The 20,011-nt window shown below is 32.5% G+C and overlaps 1 protein-coding gene across 1 annotated transcript in view; it reads right to left on the bottom strand.

The window, feature by feature from the left end:
* The window catches only part of LOC139512823 (uncharacterized), a 102,194-nt gene extending 83,740 nt beyond the window's left edge, over positions 1-18,454 (bottom strand). The window contains exons 1-8 of the mRNA XM_071300752.1: positions 18,070-18,454; positions 9,830-10,364; positions 7,700-7,855; positions 5,974-6,091; positions 5,436-5,556; positions 4,627-4,781; positions 2,641-2,754; positions 24-158 (exon numbers count right to left, since the gene is read on the bottom strand). Coding sequence (XP_071156853.1) covers positions 24-158; positions 2,641-2,754; positions 4,627-4,781; positions 5,436-5,556; positions 5,974-6,091; positions 7,700-7,855; positions 9,830-10,364; positions 18,070-18,385 — 1,650 coding nt within the window. The 5' untranslated portion in view covers positions 18,386-18,454. The remainder of the gene's footprint in view (positions 1-23; positions 159-2,640; positions 2,755-4,626; positions 4,782-5,435; positions 5,557-5,973; positions 6,092-7,699; positions 7,856-9,829; positions 10,365-18,069) is intronic.
* Positions 18,455-20,011: the final 1,557 nt, after the last annotated feature.

The following is a 20,011-nucleotide window of genomic DNA, read 5'->3' as shown; positions in this document are numbered from 1 at the left end:
GTTGACTTTCTACATAGACATACCTTGCTGTAAGATATTTTATCAAATATTTCATTGATCTGGTCAGGATTTTCTACAGGAACATAAATTGGATGTGAAGATTTTACACTATCAAACTCAAAAGCATCATACATGTCTCCGATCGGGAAAAGGTCAAACTGTCAAATAAATAAACAATAAAAACACTTCGAATATTCTGTTCTTCCTAACAATATTTGTAAAGAGAATTTCAAATTTCTAGCAACAACTGACAACACCTTAGGGTGGTACCTAACACTACAGGGAAATAACTCTGTAAAGTCAGCTTAACGTTTTAATTACGTTGTGTTGTAAAAGGAATATGAAGCTTCTAAATGATCAAAAATGGTGTTTGTCAAATTGCTATATAACCAAAACGGTTGGTTCAAAATTTTTTTAATTTTATATTTTTGTTTAAGTGTAAAGTAAATACTTTGACAAAATTTTATGAAAATTAAACGAGCCAAATTTATTTTAGTGAAAGTGTTGGGTACCACCATAACTCAGTAATAAATGAAATAAAAATAGCTAGCATGTTTTGTTTTTTGGTTGGTTCATATCAATAACAAAGTGAGGGTCATATACTAAGTAGAACTAACAACTATGGAATATTTTAACTTAAATAAGGCCTAGGTGTATAAAATATATTTTGATACCAGTTGTGCCTTTAGAGGTAAACCAGTTTAATTCTGGTAACTTTATCTTTAGATCTACCCAAGTTCAAGTCATATGAAACGAGTGAATTGTGAAAATTAATGTGCATCCAATTCTTGAACCAATGCATGCATGTATATATCATAAACTTAGTCATGTTAGAGTTCTTTGCATGATTTAATCATTTCTTACCCATAATTGTATAATTGTCATTTTTTTTTCTCTCTGTCTGTTATTATGTGAAAATATAGCAGCCAATTAATTGTCGTGTTTTGAGCCGTAGTTTACCGATTGCCACCTTATAGTAAACAATCAACAAAGAAGAATGGTTATTCAGCACGTGTATAACATGTACAACATGTACAAAGAGATAATAGTTTATTTCAATAACAGATCCATGTGTATTGTGATCACAGGATGTTTACGAGAAAGGTCACACTGAGTTCGCTCATGCATTCAGATTGTTCATCTGTTTTGTAATAGTGACATCACATTACTGAAAGTTAACAATTAAAAATAAAGTAAGTTTCCTCAAAATTTGGACAAATTATAGGATTTTCTTTAGAAAATAGTAAATGTACAGAAGTATTATAATCAAAACTAGCCATTTAGTTATAAAAAACATATGCAACAGTTTTTTTTAATTTGAAGTTTCATATGACTTTTAAACCTTTCAACGCTATACACGGCATATGCCGCGATGACATACGCCGTCCGCCACTGCTATTTGCGGCATATGCCGCGATGACAACAGATTTTTCATAAGGACTCTTAAACCATTCGGTTTTCATTCGGGTCATCTCTAATTTTTCCTTGTATGAATCGAGGATATGCAAGGTCTCATTTGCGCTTGAAATCCCGGCAATTTTTATTGTAAAATCATGCAGTAGAAGGAAAATTGAAGGAAAATAAAAACAAATATTTTGACAAATGCAAATGGCGGAAATCGGAAACGAAGCTGTAAATATGGAAATATTTCAGCATTTCTATGGCGAAACTGATGACGAGGATTAGTTAAAAGGTTTCTTGTTATCTCAATGTGTTTATTACATTCAATTCGTGTGGGAAATATGATTTGATCGATCATTACGAGACGTAGAAAAAGGGGGGAAAACGGAGGTTGACTGAAAATTTCGAGGACGGAGCCACTGATTTGTGCCATGATTACATAATACGTTGTGTATGGTGCAATACGCTACGGAATCGAGCAATTGGTGTCTTCTTTATTTTTATGGCAGATAAAAAAACAAAATAGATGAAGTCGAAAAGTAGTTTTTATTCAAAATTCAACACAAATGTAACAAATTACACCTTTTACCTGTTAATTACCTGAAAATGCAGGTAACCTGATAAAAATTTTACTGAAATAACTGCCTAACATTACAGTTCATAATCTCCTGAGCATTTTTCATGCAATAACTTTTTCTGTATCTCTTACAATAAAAAAGATACAGCAGTCTGAAAAGGAATATACTGTTCTAATGAATGAACACAAAAAAAATGCAGCAGCAGCAGCCATCTTTCTATTTTTTTGTGTAGCGTTGAAAGGGTTAAGTTTTTATTTTTGCATCTTGAAAATTTTCTGCAGTTCTAAATAGATCAAAATTTAATTCACCTTTTCAGAATCAAAAGGACTGTGTGTAATCACTTTGTTTGTACACCAATATGAAAATAACGTTATGTCATTGGTTGAATTTCCATTAATTATAACATTTTAAACCAATCACAAGGTTTTGGTGTACGCTTTTGAAAACATTACCCAGAATGCCTTACATTCTGAAATGGCCAATTGACCACTTCAAAAAGAACAAGCTAAAACACCATTAGCTTTTGTGTGGAACTGATGTGACTTTTACAAAACAGATGAACAATCCAACTTATAATTAATAACTCTATTTCTTGAGGTACATGTACTGATTTTGACAATATTATGGTTTCCTTTAAACATACAATAAGTGAAATGATTACCATTTTCCAATCGGGATGGACATGGTCAGTTCCCATATACTCTACAAAGGTAGCAAATCCTTCATTTAACCAAAGGTCATCCCACCATTTCAATGTTACAAGGTCACCAAACCACTACAAAACAAATACAATATGTGTGGAAAATACATTAAGAAATTCAAGCATTTGTTATACAGGCAAAGTACTACAAATTAATGTACAGTTCTGGATTAATTGATGGCTTCTTAACATCCAGCAAAATAAAATGACTTGCACAGCCAGGAAGATAAAATACTGATGTCAAAGGAACTTATTCTATTAAACCTGCACGATCAGTTGTATGTTTACTTATAAGCTGACAAGGCATGTCACTGCACCTGTTTGTATCATTCCCATTCTATTTTGACCCTTTTTCACTCCAAATTATAAATACCAAGTCCTCTTACTAATAAATGCCGAGTCCTTTTATTATTAAACACCAAGAGAACACACCTGCGAAATCGCGGGTATTTAGAAATTGGTTGAAAGTATGTAAACTGTTGTAGGATGAATTTTTGTAAAAGATTTTATGTCTGGAGAATTTCAGAAAAGGTATCAAACTGAGTCATAGGCAGTTGGAGACAGGACAATTATTAAAGTCCTCTCCTTTTTTTCCAAACCCCGTTATTTTTTGCTTTCTGTTAAATTCCATGATTTTCACATTTCTGTATACTATGAACATAACATAATAATATAATATAAATAAAGTGTATAAATTTGCTATTAACTCTATATTCCAAGTTTCTTCTCCACGGCGATCACTGCTATATTATATAGAGAATCTCTATATATTATAGGAAAGGTATGAGTATACATGCAGAATAATGCGAAAATACTGAATTGTCCTGTCCTTGAATAATTATGAAAATTATGTTTAAAGAGTGAAGTAAAGGGGGTATCTGCAGGGAAAAACGTGAAATAAAATTGCCATTTCACAATGAGCGAACAATTACAAATTTCTTGCATGTTGATCTTTTTAAAGATGTCACGAAACACAGTGAATAACAAACCTTTTTCATGGCTGGCAAAACAAATTGCACAAAAATAACCCTTTACACGTGCACCCTCTTTTAAAGTTTAAAATCAGAAATCTTGGGTATGACTTAAAAATTTGGTATAATGACGGAAACAATATCTGGACGCTTTTTTCTTCGTTTTTCACCTAAAATAACCCAAACTGATTAATCATAAGAATGGATTACAAATGCAACTATGCATGGTACCTATAGGACACAGAGGCATGATGATTTATTTATTGGGGAAGGTAGAGAAGCGACACACAAGTTGAGGTCTTCTCGTTTAATAGTATAGAAGTCCATGGAGGAAAAGTAGCAAATACCAATTTCTTAAAACTTTCATTTGTCATAATCTGGAATCAAACACAGAACCATAGTCTCCAGACAAACATATTACCAACAGTACAAATTTGTAAATCAATTTCATATAAAATAACAATTTTAACAGGATGCTTACATCATTATTTCTCAAGACATTTTTTTCCTAATTAACATTTAACAAAATAATTTCAACTCTTTCCAAACATGAACATACTTTAATAGTCAGACAAGAATGTGTCCATAGTACAAGGATGCCCCATCTGCACTATCATTTTCTATGTTCAGTGGACTGTGAAAATGGGATAAAAACTCTACTTTGGCATTTAAATTAGAAAGATCATATCATAAGGAACATGTCTACTAAGTTATAAGTTGATTTGACTTCATTTTCATCAAAAACTACCTCGACCAAAAACTTTAACCTGAAGGGGGGGCCCCGGGGGGTTGGGGGGGGGGGGGGGGGGGGGGAGAAGGACAAACGAACATACAGACAAACAAAGAGACAGACTGACAAACTGATGCACAGACCAGAAAACATTATTCCCATAAATGGGGCATAAAAAGCAAAATAATTGGCAAGAAACTTCAAGTGTTTTGCCACTGTAAAACAATATCATGCCACCATACATACTTGATGAGAAAGTTCATGGGCTATCACTATTGTCACATGGGCTAAATTATCTTCTGTGGATATCTTGTCATCATACAACATGGCTGTCTCCCTGTAAGTAATTAGGCCCCAATTCTCCATCGCACCAAGAGGGTAGTCTGGGACTGCTATCATATCTGAAAGAAAATGTTAAACCATTAGGATAAAACCATGTTTCTCGTCTTAATCTGTCATTAACATTTTTTCACAGTAATGACATAAGAAGACCATACACTATCCAATTTTGTATTCCCTAATTTTATAGGCCTTAAACAGTACAGCTGCAAAATAGAAACCTTTAATGTTCAAGTCATTTCAAATCTACCAGAATTTCAAAAAAATTGTTAATACCAAAAAACAGCTTGCATATCTATTTTCTAAGTGGTTTTAATTTCAAGTTTAACACTGATGCCCCATCCCCATGATCATGTTCAATGTTCACTGGACCGTGAAAATTGGGTACAAACTCTAATTTGGCATTAAAATTGGAAAGATCATATCATAGGGAACAAGTGTACTAAGTTTCAAGTTGTTTGGACTTCAACTTCATCAAAAGCTACCTCGACCAAAAACTTTAACCTGAAGGGGTACAGTCGGATAAACAAAGGAACGGAAACACAGACCAAAAAACATAATTCCCATAAATGGGGCATAAAAAGAAATATTGAATTCATAAAGTTTATCATACAAACAATAAAAGCATTAAAAGACTATTTATACCGATCTTCTGAATAATCTACAAAATATAAATATGACCATGACAATATTATCAATGACATCCATGATCTTACCTTGCTTTGGTAAAGGAAAGGAAATGTTGAAGTACTCTTCATAGAAAGTTATCACTTTAGTACCAACATTCAAGGCCTCTGTTGTTTGAAGGATAGAATTTGGCTGGGCCCAAACTCCATACTTAAAAAGAAAGTTTGTGTTAAATTTCAAAAATAGATTCTTGATAATAACAATATAATAAGTTGAACAGCATTAGAAACATAATTGCTGTATGTATTTGTCAAATTTCATAACATATAATAGACCAAATTAGTTGGCACATATGGAGCAGGATCTGCTTATCCTTCTGGAGCACCAAAGATCATCTACAGTTTTTAGTGGGGTATGTGTTGCTCAGTCTTGATTTTTTTCTATGTTGGGGTTTTTTTTTGTACCCCCATTGTCTTTACACAAATCTCATACCGTATTTCATGCATTCCAAATTTGACGAAACACTGGACTCGGATGAGTCAAATACTTTGGTCCAGTCCTTTTGACTTTGACATAACAAGGTTCGACTATATACAAAAATTATAGATGAAAGATAAAGTCCTGTACCTGAAGTCCATTAGATGTAGTCTTGTGTTGTGATTTGAACTGAGATACAACAAAGGCCACAAGGTAGGTTGACATCCTTGGAGTTGGACCATAATGATCTGCCTCAAACCCATCACCTCTATTACAAATATAAAATTAGCAGTTATTACTTTTCAGTTATAATTCTAGCATATATAGAGACAAATAGTATAACAAGTGATCGAGACTGTGTCATGGTTACCTCATTTTAAATGGACTATTTTGAGAAAACTTTAGAAAATATTTTTTCAAGATCATGAAGATGCTGTGGATTCATTATTAACCACGGGGTACCAATTTTCGCGGATTTCATTGGTTCAGGTGAACCAATTTTTGTTTAGCCTTATATGTAGACTTGGGAAAAAAAAACATGAAATTAAATATCTACGAATAGACAAGTTTTCTTTCATCCACAAAAGTTGGTACCAACGAAAATAAATGAATCCACAGTATTTGTATTGTCTTTATTTAGGTAAACTTTTAACTAAGAAAAATGTAGGAGAAATTGAGCAAACAAACAGTGGATTGTATATTCAAAACAGAACTTCAACTACCATAATAATTCTGATAAAATTCCCTTTACAGTATGCACAGAAATATAAAAAGAACAAGAATGTGTCCATAATATACAGATGCCCCACTAGCACTATCAGCAATATTAATTTATATGTTAAGTGGACAGTGAAATTGGGGTAAAAACTCTAATTTGGCATTATAATTAGACAGATCATACCATAGGGTATAATCATGATAAAAGGTGTACTAAGTTTAAAGATGATTGGACTCCAACTTCATCAAAAATTATTTTGACCATGACCTTTTACCTGAAGGGGAACAGACAGACGGGTGGATGGACTGATGGTACTAACAGACAAACCAACAGATACACAGACCAGGAAACATAATTCCCCTAGATGGGGCATACAAATCAATCTACTTAGGTCTATGCTGTTTACATAAACAGGTCAAGTATAATCATAAATACAAGTTTCAATGCTCTTCAACTGTGTACTTGTTTGGCTTTATAACTTTTATGTAGACAAACGCGCATCTGGCGTATTAAATTATAATCCTGGTACCTTTGATAACTACCAACACTTTTCCCAACATACAATCAACTTTCTTATCATAATAAATTAGTGCTCACCAATAGGATAGCCAGACTTCTCCAAGAAAATGATACTCATTATGCAATAACACTCAAAAATACTCAAATACGAGATTCTCAAATACATTTTTACAAACTAAAAGAAAATTTCATCTTTTTTCAATAAGTTCAACTTCATATCTATTATTTATAGTGCCTTTGACACCTTTAACATTCAAGCTGTGTTGGACAGAAATGGACCTGAATATTTGCCCTTACCAATGCATCTGTTAACTTATTTCGGGTTAAAAAAAATCTGTATGCAAAGTCTGTACTGTTTAGACATTGATTTGATATAATGTCCTTATTAAACAGACCAAAACTCATTTTTTATCTAGTATTTTAATGTTCCAATACTAATCTTAGACTTAAACATGTACATGTATAGGTGCTTAGACTTAGACATGTACATGTATAGGTGCTTAGACTTAGACATGTACATGTATAGGTGCTTAGACTTAGACATGTACATGTACAGGTGCACTTGCATAAGGCTGATTCTATCTGACACAGCTTATTTGTTGTCTTTAAGGTCGTTTTATTTGAATACAATACAGAAACCTTGATGTTGTTGTTACTATTTCTGCATTTGATAAACTGAGCCATCCAACTTTTCTCACAACTGTAATATTGAAGACAGCTTTGAATTCTGGTTCATCAAAACAAGGGAAAGCCTTTCTAGCATCTGTTGGCTGGAACTGAGTTGTCGCAAGATATCTGTGTAAAAACAAAAACAAAATTAGTTGTGTCAAAAGGGGTCCTCCCAACATATATTACATTTATCTTTTATCTTTATCTTAAAATGGAAAGCTGTTTAAAAAAAATATTATAAGAAAGGCACTGGCTATGATTATGTTGAAAACATTAACAACATAAACAATATCAAAAACAATATATTTACTTTTAAGACCAAAAGCTGGAATGAAACTTTTTAAATAAAAAAGTAACAATATTATTTGACTATCTAATTCTTTGGTTACATTTCTTATTGTTGTGTCAATGCATTTCGGTGTATCTGAGACGGGAGCGTCTTTTTACCACAGAGCACCACAGAGCACCACAGAACACTCAAAATGTACCACAGAACTTTGGAATTTTAATACTTCAGACATTATGATCGTGTTATAGTTCATTCTATTTGTAATTTGATATATATTATTCAATAAATTTAATTTTTCTATTATTAAAGCCTAAAGTCATTGTAAAAAGTAATTGTTTTGTTTAAAATCTTGGACAAATTTGCTCTTTCAAAATTTCAATTTTGGAGCCTCCATGGGGGAAATGATCAAATCCCCCATATATAGTGACAGTTGTCAGGTATGTTTCTGCCAATCAAGTCAATATTTTTCATAGCATGATTCGCACCATTAAAATCTGTCAGATCAACATTTTTGAAGAAAATGAAAGGTTATATGATCATATGAAATATTCATAAATCTCGCATATTTCTGAATTCAATGAAATCAGATCAATATTATTTGTAGCCTAATATTTGCCGGTGAAATCTGTCAGATCAAGTTTTTATTGCAGATTATCATGTTTTATTTATCTATAGGTTTTTATTGTTAAACAACATAATTTTTATTTAATAAACTCACAGATTTCTTAATCAAGAAAATATATTATAAAAACAAAATTGATCAATATATTCAACGATTGATCAGTGACTGGGAATACCGTGCAGTAAATTAATTTTTTTGCTTTTGAAAAAGTTTAGTGTCTCAAAGGTCTCCAAATGTGAAAAAAAAATATGCCCAATAACTAAAAAGTTATGATGATCATGTTTATCTTCTCCAGTCAATCATCATTTCATTGGTGTAACCCTGAATTAAAGAAATAATATAATTCTGTATTATTTGATTTGCATTTTATAAAGTAATTTTGATGTTCTGTTACTTCTGTTGTATATTTAAGTAGTTTTATTGTAATTTGTGTAGTTCTGTGGTATATAATTTCTGAGTGGCAACTTCTGTGGTATTCTGTGGCAAAAAGACGCTCGGATCTGAGACTACTATAGACTATGGTAGTCTCAGAACGTATGTAAGCTCTTATATAGTTATACCTTTATAACAGGCTGGGATTGGACCAGGGACATATGCACTTGTTTCTATCCATTTTCTAGGATTCATTTTCAAAAATACAATAATTCGCAGAGTTTAAATATGTGCATGTAGCACATTTAAGTTTCCCATTACCTATTGGGGGAATTAATTATTAACTCACATGATAACGTTGTCATTAGTCTAGTGTTTTTCGGCAGATTAATAGATAGTTGTAAATTATCACAATTATCCCGCCAAATTAACTCCCCTTTTCACATTTCACAAAACAATTACGGTCATTATCCGGGAAAATATCATATATTAGTTCTTGCAATGATTTTTTTTTTGTGTTCTCAAAATACTTTTTAGCTTTTAACATGAACTTTCGATCTACATTATATACACATGATACAATTATTATGTGAATTATAAATCGGAGATAAATTACTAAAAAAAAATTACCAAAGCAAAAATAGAATCTGTACACCTATTTTACTTTTAAAATCAGTGATATATCTAGCTTAAATGATTGATCATGATTGGCTTAATAAGCTAAACGCGGATATGTTTAGCTTAAATAGGTGAGTTACAGATAATAGATAATTCAATGCATTAGTCTTAGCATAAATCAACATTACATTTTAAATACCTTTTGTTTCCATCTTCGGTGTATGAGCTTAGATAAAACCCTTTTAGATCAGTCTGCAGCGGTCCCCTAAATTCCATGGATAAAACATATTCATGGTCTTTAAGTAAGTCATTACTTAAGTGGAAAAGCATGAACTGACGTTTTATATCATCTTCTATTCTCACTATTTTGATTGCTGGGTCCGACTGTCTCTCAGATGTAAATGTAATTGAGTGGTTATTTATTGTTAGCTGATTTACGTGTACCGTTACAGTTTTGGTTGGCTCAGTACATTTGATTTTGATACTAATTATTCCTTGAAAATAAAAGTTGCTTTCTTTATCAGTGTCATAAAGATGTGGTGTAATTTCAAGGTCATATTGAAGTGGGTACACTGTTTTAGGTAATCTAATATTATCTAAAGTTGTAGCCGGTCGTAACGTAGATGCTACCACATTAGGCCGAGTTGATGATTTTGCTGTTGGGGCTGGATGCGTAGGTGATGTTGTCAATGATGCAATTGTTGACGCAATTTTTACCTGTGGACACACATTACCTGAAAGAATATTCAATATTATGTAGCAGAATTGGATTATACAAGTTATTTATATGTTTTGAATAAATTACCTGTTAAAATAACTTTTGCCGGTTTTTCGTATTTAATTTAAGAGAAATTGTCCGCCAAGTTAAAACGAGTTTCTACTTTCAACCGAACCGTATGTTGTGGCATAACAGACTAGCAAATTATTGTTATTTGACTCCAGTGTTCGAATCTGACAGTCTCAAAACAAGTTTTTGGTACTGAAATTTCGAGTATTTCATTTTTATACGCCCGTCAAAATTTTGACGGGACGTATTATGGTATACAAATGTCCGGTGTCTGTCCGTCTGTCCGGCGTTAACATGTCGCACCGTAACTTGAGAACGACTTATCCAAATTTCATGAAACTTAATATAGTTGTTTCTTATGATGGTCAAATGATCTGTATATTTTTTGGTGAAAATAAAATTAAAACTTTTTGAGTTACGGCACTTTGTAACTAAAACAGGGGGGAGGGGGTTTCACATGCCGCACTGTATCTCAAAAACGATTTTTGATTATTGCTTAAAACTTTACACACTTCTTAGTTATATTAATCTTAAGATGTATACTTTTTGGTGATGATTCAAAATTTTATTTTTGAGTTATTGAGTATTTTGTAAAAAAAGGGGGACTCGGGTTTTTTTACATGTCGCGCCGTACCTCAAAAACAATTTATGATTCAGAGGCGGATTTAGAGGGGGGCCAGGGGGCCCGCCCCCCCTTTTTGGGAAAAAAATTGGTTGCTTACATAGGGAATCACTGAAGCGTGATTGGAGCGGGTCCCCTCTTAGGTCAGTCAGTGGGCCCCCACTTATGAAAATTTCTGGATCCGCCACTGTGATTATTGCTTTAAACTTTACACACTTCTTTGTTATATTAATCTAAAGATCTGTATACTTTTTGGTTTTGATTCAAATATTTATTTTAGTGATATTTAGTTTTTTGTAAAAAAAAAAAAAAAAGAGGGGGAGAGAGGCCGTATCTGAAAAACAATATATGGTTATTGCTAAAAACTATCTCGGAAACTATTTATGATTATTGCATTACATTTCCACACCAGGACTGGGTTGCACAAACGTCTATTAAAGTTAATAGTCTATTAAAAGTACACTTAAATTAAATAGTCTATTACTTGCGTTGCACAAAATTTAATTAACGTTAATAGTTTATTAACTCACTATTAAATTTAATTGAACGAAGGAGCGCTATTAAGTCCTTAATTGTACATTTAAAATGGATGCCATGCAAGTGCTTGGATTACTTATACCTCAAAATCAGCCGAAAAATACCGTGACAGGCTTCTCAACTCGATGACTTGACGGACTGAGAGCCTCGTACAGCCGATGATCGATATCCCACATTGTATGATTTCGTCACAAAAAGAATTGTTTTTGTTATTATTAAAATAATAATAGAAAGAAAAGATAAAAAATGATAAGTTTTTGAAGCATAAATGAAGATATAATTGGTTTTTTTTTTTATGATTAACCATTTTCATTGTGAATCTAGACTATTTAGGGAAACAATGGTTTTATTTTCAATACGACAAGTGTCATTAAACTGAAGAAAAAAACTTTTGCCCACATCCTTCGAAGTATGCTTTGTTCAAACTGAAATATGATCAAATATATTTCTTAGTATAAAATCCATTCTCCAAAATTAACAATTTTTAGAAGGCATGCATGGACGAAAGCATTGGACATTTGAAAACCTTTTATAACAGGGGTGAAGAATGTGCAATCTCCGTTGGCGCTTTGATAAAGAGTGCTTTCTTTCACGTCCGCATTTCTATTAAGTATGGCATGCCGAGTTAACATTTTAATGATTACTACAGATTTGAGAAATGAATAACAGAACAGTGCACAATAACGTACAATAACATACATTGTTATTCGTAGGAGATAAGAGAAACTACGTGATAATTTTGATCTTTTTTTTTTATTATTTAAGATGGCATGGTGTATATTGTCCATAAACAAACTAAACTAATGTTCTTCTCAAAATAATTCTGCAATACGCGGATACACCGGACTGCATCGAACGATAACAATATTGGGTCAATGGAAGGCGTCCCAGAAAAAAATTTAAAATAGCCTTGCCAGACGTCATAATTATTTGGACTAGGTCAATATTATATTATTGTCAATGCTTTAACTAGTCTTTGCTATGTAATAACAAATATGGCAGTTTTAAATTACAGCCCTAGTTTTTCTTCGTAAAATTCTACATCCAGCAGATCGATATTGGTGTCAACATTGAAAATTAATACACATTTTTCCTGAAATACGATGTATAAACGAAGAATGTGTAAATGTAATCTCCATTGACGTGTTGATAAAGAGTGCTTTCTTTCACGTCCGCATTTCTATCAAGTATGGCATGCCAAGTTTACATTTTAATGATTACTACAGATAAGAAACACAAATAACAGAACAGTGCACAATACCATACATTGTTATTCGTAGGACTTAAAGAGAAACTATGTGATAATTTTCATATATTACACAGTGAATTAATTTAGTTTTTTTTTTTAAATAAAGATGGCATAGTGTAGGGTTCATAATAACATAAACAATTATTGGACTTTTGGGGATCGCCGCCCAGATATTCCGACACCCCACTGGTCCAACACCCCAATAGGCCGACAAAGGTTAATAACTGCTGTAATAGAAAATATACTTCATGAGTAGAGCTTCATGAGGATGATGATGTGGATTTTCAGAATAGAAAATAATGAGGGGGGGGGGGGGGGGGGGGTGTTAAAGAATAGAGAAAAATTAGGTCCTAAAATAATGGGCAAAAAGTATAAAGAATAGAGAAAATGGCAAACATTTTAAAGAATACAGATATGAAAGACCCCCTCCTCTCCAATCCAGACACCCCTTGGTAGAATAATTGTTGACATGGTATTTGAACTATTCGTTCTAATATCACAGAAACAGATTTTAGCATGCCACCTATCGAATATAACTATCGAAGAAATACCATGACCATATGCATATTAAGAAACTGAAAACTTTGCAAGTTTTGGTACATAAGAAAGTGGGAACACATTCTACTAAAAAAAGAAATGTCATCAGCAGTCGGGCGTATCATGTGCTCATGGCGCAGCTTTATATTTTTTTAAAATGGACGAGAAGGACATAACCAAAACCTTAACCAAATTCATGAAAAGCCAGCTTATGCTTATATATAACGACTGTACGTTAACTAAATCCATCGGAGGTATAGTGTACTGATTGACATTTTAGCCTGGGAGAAAAAGGGTTAAGAAGTTGGAACTGGTCTTTGAGCTAGGTTAACTTTTGTTCATTTTAAACTGATAACTACTCTTACATCGTTCTGTATGCGTTTTGTAGTAATGTTAATTGTGTTTGTGCTATGTACCAATCAGCCTGATGAGTCAAGTCATTTGCAATTGATTTCTTCTTCTTCTTCTTCTTTCAGTACAGAGTCGGACTCTTCTTGAGTGTATATAAATGACTCTTGCTCGTGAAATCATGAGGCCTTCCCTCCTCAATTAATAAAAAATATATTTACAGGAAAATTATTTACAAATAAAACTATGTACATCTGGGGGTTAAGGAGTTCTAGGTGTGGGAAGCTCCTGTCAAGGCTTCTGGCAGGATGGTAAGGCTGGCCTTGAACTCTTCTAGTGTAGCTGCTGTTGTGGCTTTTTCCGGTAGAGAGTTCCATTCCCTGGTTGATCTTGGGAAGAAGGAGTACCTGTACTGGTCTTTCAGAGTACGATGTTGGTGTATGCGGTGGCCTCCTCTGGTCCTTGAATCTCAGGGTTTGTAATAGTTTGAGGGGTCAATATCCACCAATCTATTGTGGATCTTGTAGGCCATGGTGAGTCGGTCTTTGCAGAGGCGATCTTTAAGAGGCTCCCATCTTAGTCTTTCCATTAAAGAACTGACACAACCTGGGGATACGTCTTGGTATTCATTGAACACGAACCTAGCTGCCCTTCTCTGTACTTGTTCTAGATCTTTTTCAAGGTTATGTTGGTAAGGGTCCCATACAGAGGAGGCGTATTCAAGGGTTGGTCTGACCATGGTGATGTAGGCATTAGCTTTGACCTCTGGTTTACACCGTCATAGGTTCCTTCTCAGAAAGCCTAGTGTCCTTGATGCTTTGCCTACCGTCTGGTTGATATGCGTCTTCCACTGTAAATCAAGGTTTATGGTGACTCCCATGTATTTCCCATGCTTAACTGCATCTAGTGTGTGACCATGTAGTTGGTAGTTCCTTATCAGTGGGTTTCTTTTGTTGGTTATCCGTATCACGATGCACTTCTCGGGATGGAAATTCATCTGCCATCGTGATTCCCACTCTTAGAGTTTGTTAAGGTCGTCTTGTAGTGTCTCGCTATCCTTTACATTCTTTATTTTTCTATTAACTAGGCAATCGTCTGCAAATAACCTTTCCTCAGAAGATGTTGATTGTGGCAGGTCATTAATATAAGCCAGAAGTAATTTACAATACACTGTGTGATTATGCTGTGCTGTTACACCCGTAGTTGTTCACATCTTGGTAATTTGTTTTATGGAAAGTTGTCTCATTTGGCAATAAAAGTTCATCTCCTCATTTTCATATTTAAACGTTTGGTCACATGTTCCCATAAAATCACAGTGTAATTCAGAACAACATGTTGCTGTTAAATTTTGAAACAAACATTCCATATTTTTTTATTTTTTCATAAACTTTTGTATTGAAGGACGTCACTAACCAAAATGATTTTTGTTTACCATAAGAGCTGCATTTGGGAAATATTATGTCGTCTCCGTAACGAAAAGACATATATATATGTCCAGTCAGACTTTGGATTTCTGGTGGAATTATATTACCCTGAGTGACATTTCCATTTTTATGTAATTGTTATGCATTTAATAAATGATGAAAAGGATTAAATGTATGGCAAGCCGTTTTGCTATTTATTCTTACTTCAAGATATCTTATATAGTTTATAAGATATCTTATATAGTTTATAAGATATCTTATATAGATATCTTATATAGTTTATAAGATATCTTATATAGTTTATAAGATATCTTATATAGTTTATAAGATATCTTATATAGTTTATAAGATATCTTTTATAGTTTATGAGATATCTTATATAGTTTATAAGATATCTCATCAACTTTATAAGATATATTATATAGTTTATAAGTTATCTCATCAACTTTATAAGATATCTTATATAGTTTATAAGATATCTTATATAGTTTATGAGATATCTTTTATAGTTTATGAGATATATTATATAGTTTATAAGATATTTCATATACTATATAAGATATCTTATATAGTTTATAAGATATCTCATATACTTTATAAGATATATATGATTTTCTTTATAAGATATCTCATAAATTATATAAGATATCTTTAAAAATATTTTATATAAAAAATATTAATATGATATTTCATATTCTTTATAAGATATCTTATAAACATTAGAAGATATCTTATAAACTTTAGAAGATATCTTATACAGTATATAAGATATCTCAGAAACTGTATGAGATATCTTATATAATATATAACAAGATATCTCATATAATATATAAGATATCTTATAAAATATATAATATATCTTATAAAATCATATAAGATATCTTATATATTAAAGGAGATATCTTATATATTATTATATAAGATATCTTATATATTATATGAGATATCTTGAAATTCGAATAAATAGTAAAACGGCTTGCCATATAAATGACTTGTGAAATACGGGAAATAGTCTGAAAAACACAGAATCTTATTAAAAATAACAGTGGGGTCTGTACCTGTGGTTCAAATGGTACTTTCGCAAAGACAATCACAGTGTCCCTACATCTTTGTTTGTATATGCCTATAGTGATGATAATTGTTAGGCTCTTGTTAGTAGACCTTCAACTTTTATCTAATCAAATTGTCTACCGAATTTCTGGTCTCGTATTGTTTGCAGAAGCACCTGAATTGTATTTCACAACGTACGTAATATCTTTTACATTTTTATATCGCTTGACAACTTGGATTTCCGGAAGTTATTTATTAGACCATTTAAAGTGGTTACTATTTGTGAATTACATTTTTTGGTAGCTTGTTTTGTCGTTATCATAGAGCAGGGCTTACATTAAACAATTAAACGACTTTAAACTTGTCCTTCTATCGAACAAGTTGTGTTTTAACACATATTGCCTCATACTTTCAAATTAAATCTAGTCTCTTGTCAGATTAAATTAGGAATTACTGCTACACTTTACTGTTCAGAAAGGTTTAACGATACCCAACGGAAGGTTGTGTGTCATCTGACGAAGAGACAACATCAAGGACAACATAAACAAAAGACAACCAATAGTCTTGAAATCATAGTATTATGCAGACATTAATAGGCCGGTGACCAAAGTCGGTATTATGAAATTTTAATCGTCAAAAATAGTATACGGCTTTAATATATATCATTCGATTCGAAAATATGTGAACTTTGAGCTTATGTTGGTCGTCAAAAGGAAATATGGTGCAGTTTTTCAGAAATCAATATCAAAGGTCACATGCCGTTTTAAAGGAAAAACAAAATTGAATAAATTATCTAATTCCAATTTAAATCCCTTTTTACAGTAGAATGATTGAAATATTGGATCTATTGTCCTCCTTATTTAATTTTCATTAAATGAGTATGTTGTTGGAATCCGGTGCCGAAACTCAAAATGTCCCCGTGTAATAGTAATTTTATATTCATTATTTGTCATTAAAAGGCTTTTAGAATTATCTTTTTTCGTCTAATGCGTCTTAAGATATTTAAGGGCAGCATTATTTGAATAACAAGCCAAACTGAATGCCACAATATATTTTAATTAGATTGTGAATGCCACTAATGATCTGCATTTGAAGTCAATTTTGCTGGCTAAATGCTTAAATAAAAAAAAACTGCACCATACGAATTTTTGACGACAAATCTTCATTTGAAGTAAACGTTAGTTTTTCTAGGACTGTGCCAATTTTTAGCCGTATACTATGAAGTGAAATTAAACTCTTTTAATAGTCGACTTCTTCCTTTTCCTTTACCGCACGATAAACCTCCATTTACAGAAATCCTTGTTTAGAAGGCTGTTCTAGTAGCTATTTAGTACACAAAAACTCTCTATATTCAAAAGAAGTACTAAACAGAAGCTCTGGGTTTTTAACAGTTGTGAATTTGGGTAGTAAGTTAGCATCCAAATATAACAAGGTCAACATGATCTAGATTTCGTGCATCATTGATCTGGGATAAAATCATATCTAGGTAGCTCTATTTAAGAGAAACATGTCAGTTATATTTTCTATAGATTCGTCAGTCTTGATTTGTATGCCAGCATCCAGGCAATATACAGAGTTTTCATCTAGATAGCCAGACATAAGACAATAATCTTGTCATCATTTTTGTAGATATTCAACAGGCTTAAGCATCCTGTCAAAATTTCAGAAACATGAACTTCATATTCGCGGGTAACCCATGTTTCTACCATTGGTATCTTTCGTGTCAAATAAACGATAAAAAGGTGACCACCATACATGTATGTCATTTCAATATTGAAAATAACAGAACGTTTGAATAAGTCTTATTTTTTCTACTATACGATTTTAATTCCACAAATCAAAACATAAATTAAGGTAATCGGTAAAGATGCCAATAAATACTTACATATTTTGTCTTTATTGTCTTTAACCATTTTTCTGCACATTTCAGTTTGCGTTTTTTCATTTTTCAGTGGATCCGCATTTGAAACCCCTGACTGACCGGGGAAATTACATTCAATCTTCCTGTTTTCTGCAAAATGGACAATTAATCCGACACCTACTGCTAAAACTAAAGCAAGTAGTACCAAAACGAATCCTGTCGATGTTTTAACCCGACAGCTATTCCGCTCTTTGTATGCGGATTCATTGGAAGCACCGGCTATTTCAGACATAGCATACTTCCCCATGTCGGAAAACACTATGTTCTCCGTGGAGCTCATACCTGTCCGCAGACCTCAATAGAATCAACACTATCTTGAAGTTTAAATTTGCTTTAAAGAAATTACATTTCTTTTTACATAAGGTAGGTAGTTAAATGAAATGGTAACTAAGATTAAACCGTTATCTCTAAAGTGGACAATTGATGGCTCACCAAATTACTACATTTTGTATAAGCCTTTTACAGATGAAATTTGTGTGATTTCTAAAATACACATTTTCAATTTATTTCTGTTAGATAAAGCTTTCATTTTCAGAAGTGTGAATATAAAGATAAGCTCAAGATACCATGGATTTATTACCAGGCATGACCATCAAATAGACAGGAGAATAGGGGGATTAAAACTAATATGGCAGTACAATATATTATATATATGTACATGTATATTACAAGAATTGACAAAAAAGTAACCATGATTGAAACAACAACAGCAGCAGCAGCAACAACATCAACAAAAACAACATCAACACTAAAAACCAACATCAGCAATAAAAACAAAATAAAATGATATTAAGGGGACCTTTCTCTTTGAATAATTTTTTTTGGGAAGCACTTGTAGCAATAGTTACCTGCAAAAACATTAGACCAAAATTTATCAAAGGGTGAAATGGACAACTACGTAATAAGTGGGAACACATACACATACGAGGGTTTCACCAGCCCAGTAGTTAACACTTCGGTGTTGACATGAATATCAATAATGTGGTCATTTTTATAAATTTCCTGTTTACAAACTTTGAATTTTTCGAAAAAATAAGGATTTTCTTATCCCAGGCATAGACTAACTTAGCCGTATTTGGATAAACCTTTTGGAATTTTGGATCCTCAATGCTCTTCAACTTTGTGATTGTATGGATTTATAAATATTTTGATATGAGCGTAACTGATGAATCTTATGTTGACGTACTAAATTATAATCCTGGTACCTTTGATAACTATATACAATTTAAAATCAGACAAACTTTAAGCATAAATATCACAAAACGTATATGGAGAATTAAAAAACCCAAACGGAAGTATGCAGCACAACCGTAGGATATATATATATTTTATTGTGAAACTACCCCTTTACAACGGGGGCAAGCGCCAGCGGGGTACTGACACCTGCGTCATCAAACATGCACATCATAGTATTTACAAACAACATTATATGATTGTAGTAAAAAGGATATAAGATACTTGCAAATGTCTTTATAAGTCTTATAAATACATTAACGCTAAAATATCATAATAAATTGGTTATTTCGTAAAAGTACATTACAGTGACAATTTCATATGCATAAATACTTAAAAATCTTTCATCCATCAAAGATTAAAAAAAATCAAACTTAAAACTAAAAACGTTCACACACAGTTCAAGATATTATACATTGGAAATCTTATCAATTTGAAAAGAACGTTCATTCATTACGTCTACAAGGTATTTTTTAACGATCTTATCTAAACTATTACCTAAGTCTGGGGAATACAAGTAGCCCAGATCACCTATCATGAACTGTATTTGTGATAAGGGTGGCAACTCTGAAAAACAGATATCCATTTTTAAATTCTCGAAACATGCTTGTATGTTAGTACTTGTTCTTTTTCTGATAGCCGAGAAAAAAGGACAATCTAACATAACGTGAAA

This window comes from Mytilus edulis, chromosome 2 (genome assembly GCF_963676685.1).
Source record: "Mytilus edulis chromosome 2, xbMytEdul2.2, whole genome shotgun sequence".
Taxonomy (NCBI): Eukaryota; Metazoa; Mollusca; class Bivalvia; order Mytilida; family Mytilidae; genus Mytilus; species Mytilus edulis.
The sequence above is the reverse complement of the archived record's forward strand: the minus strand, read 5'-3'. Positions and strand labels throughout refer to the sequence as shown.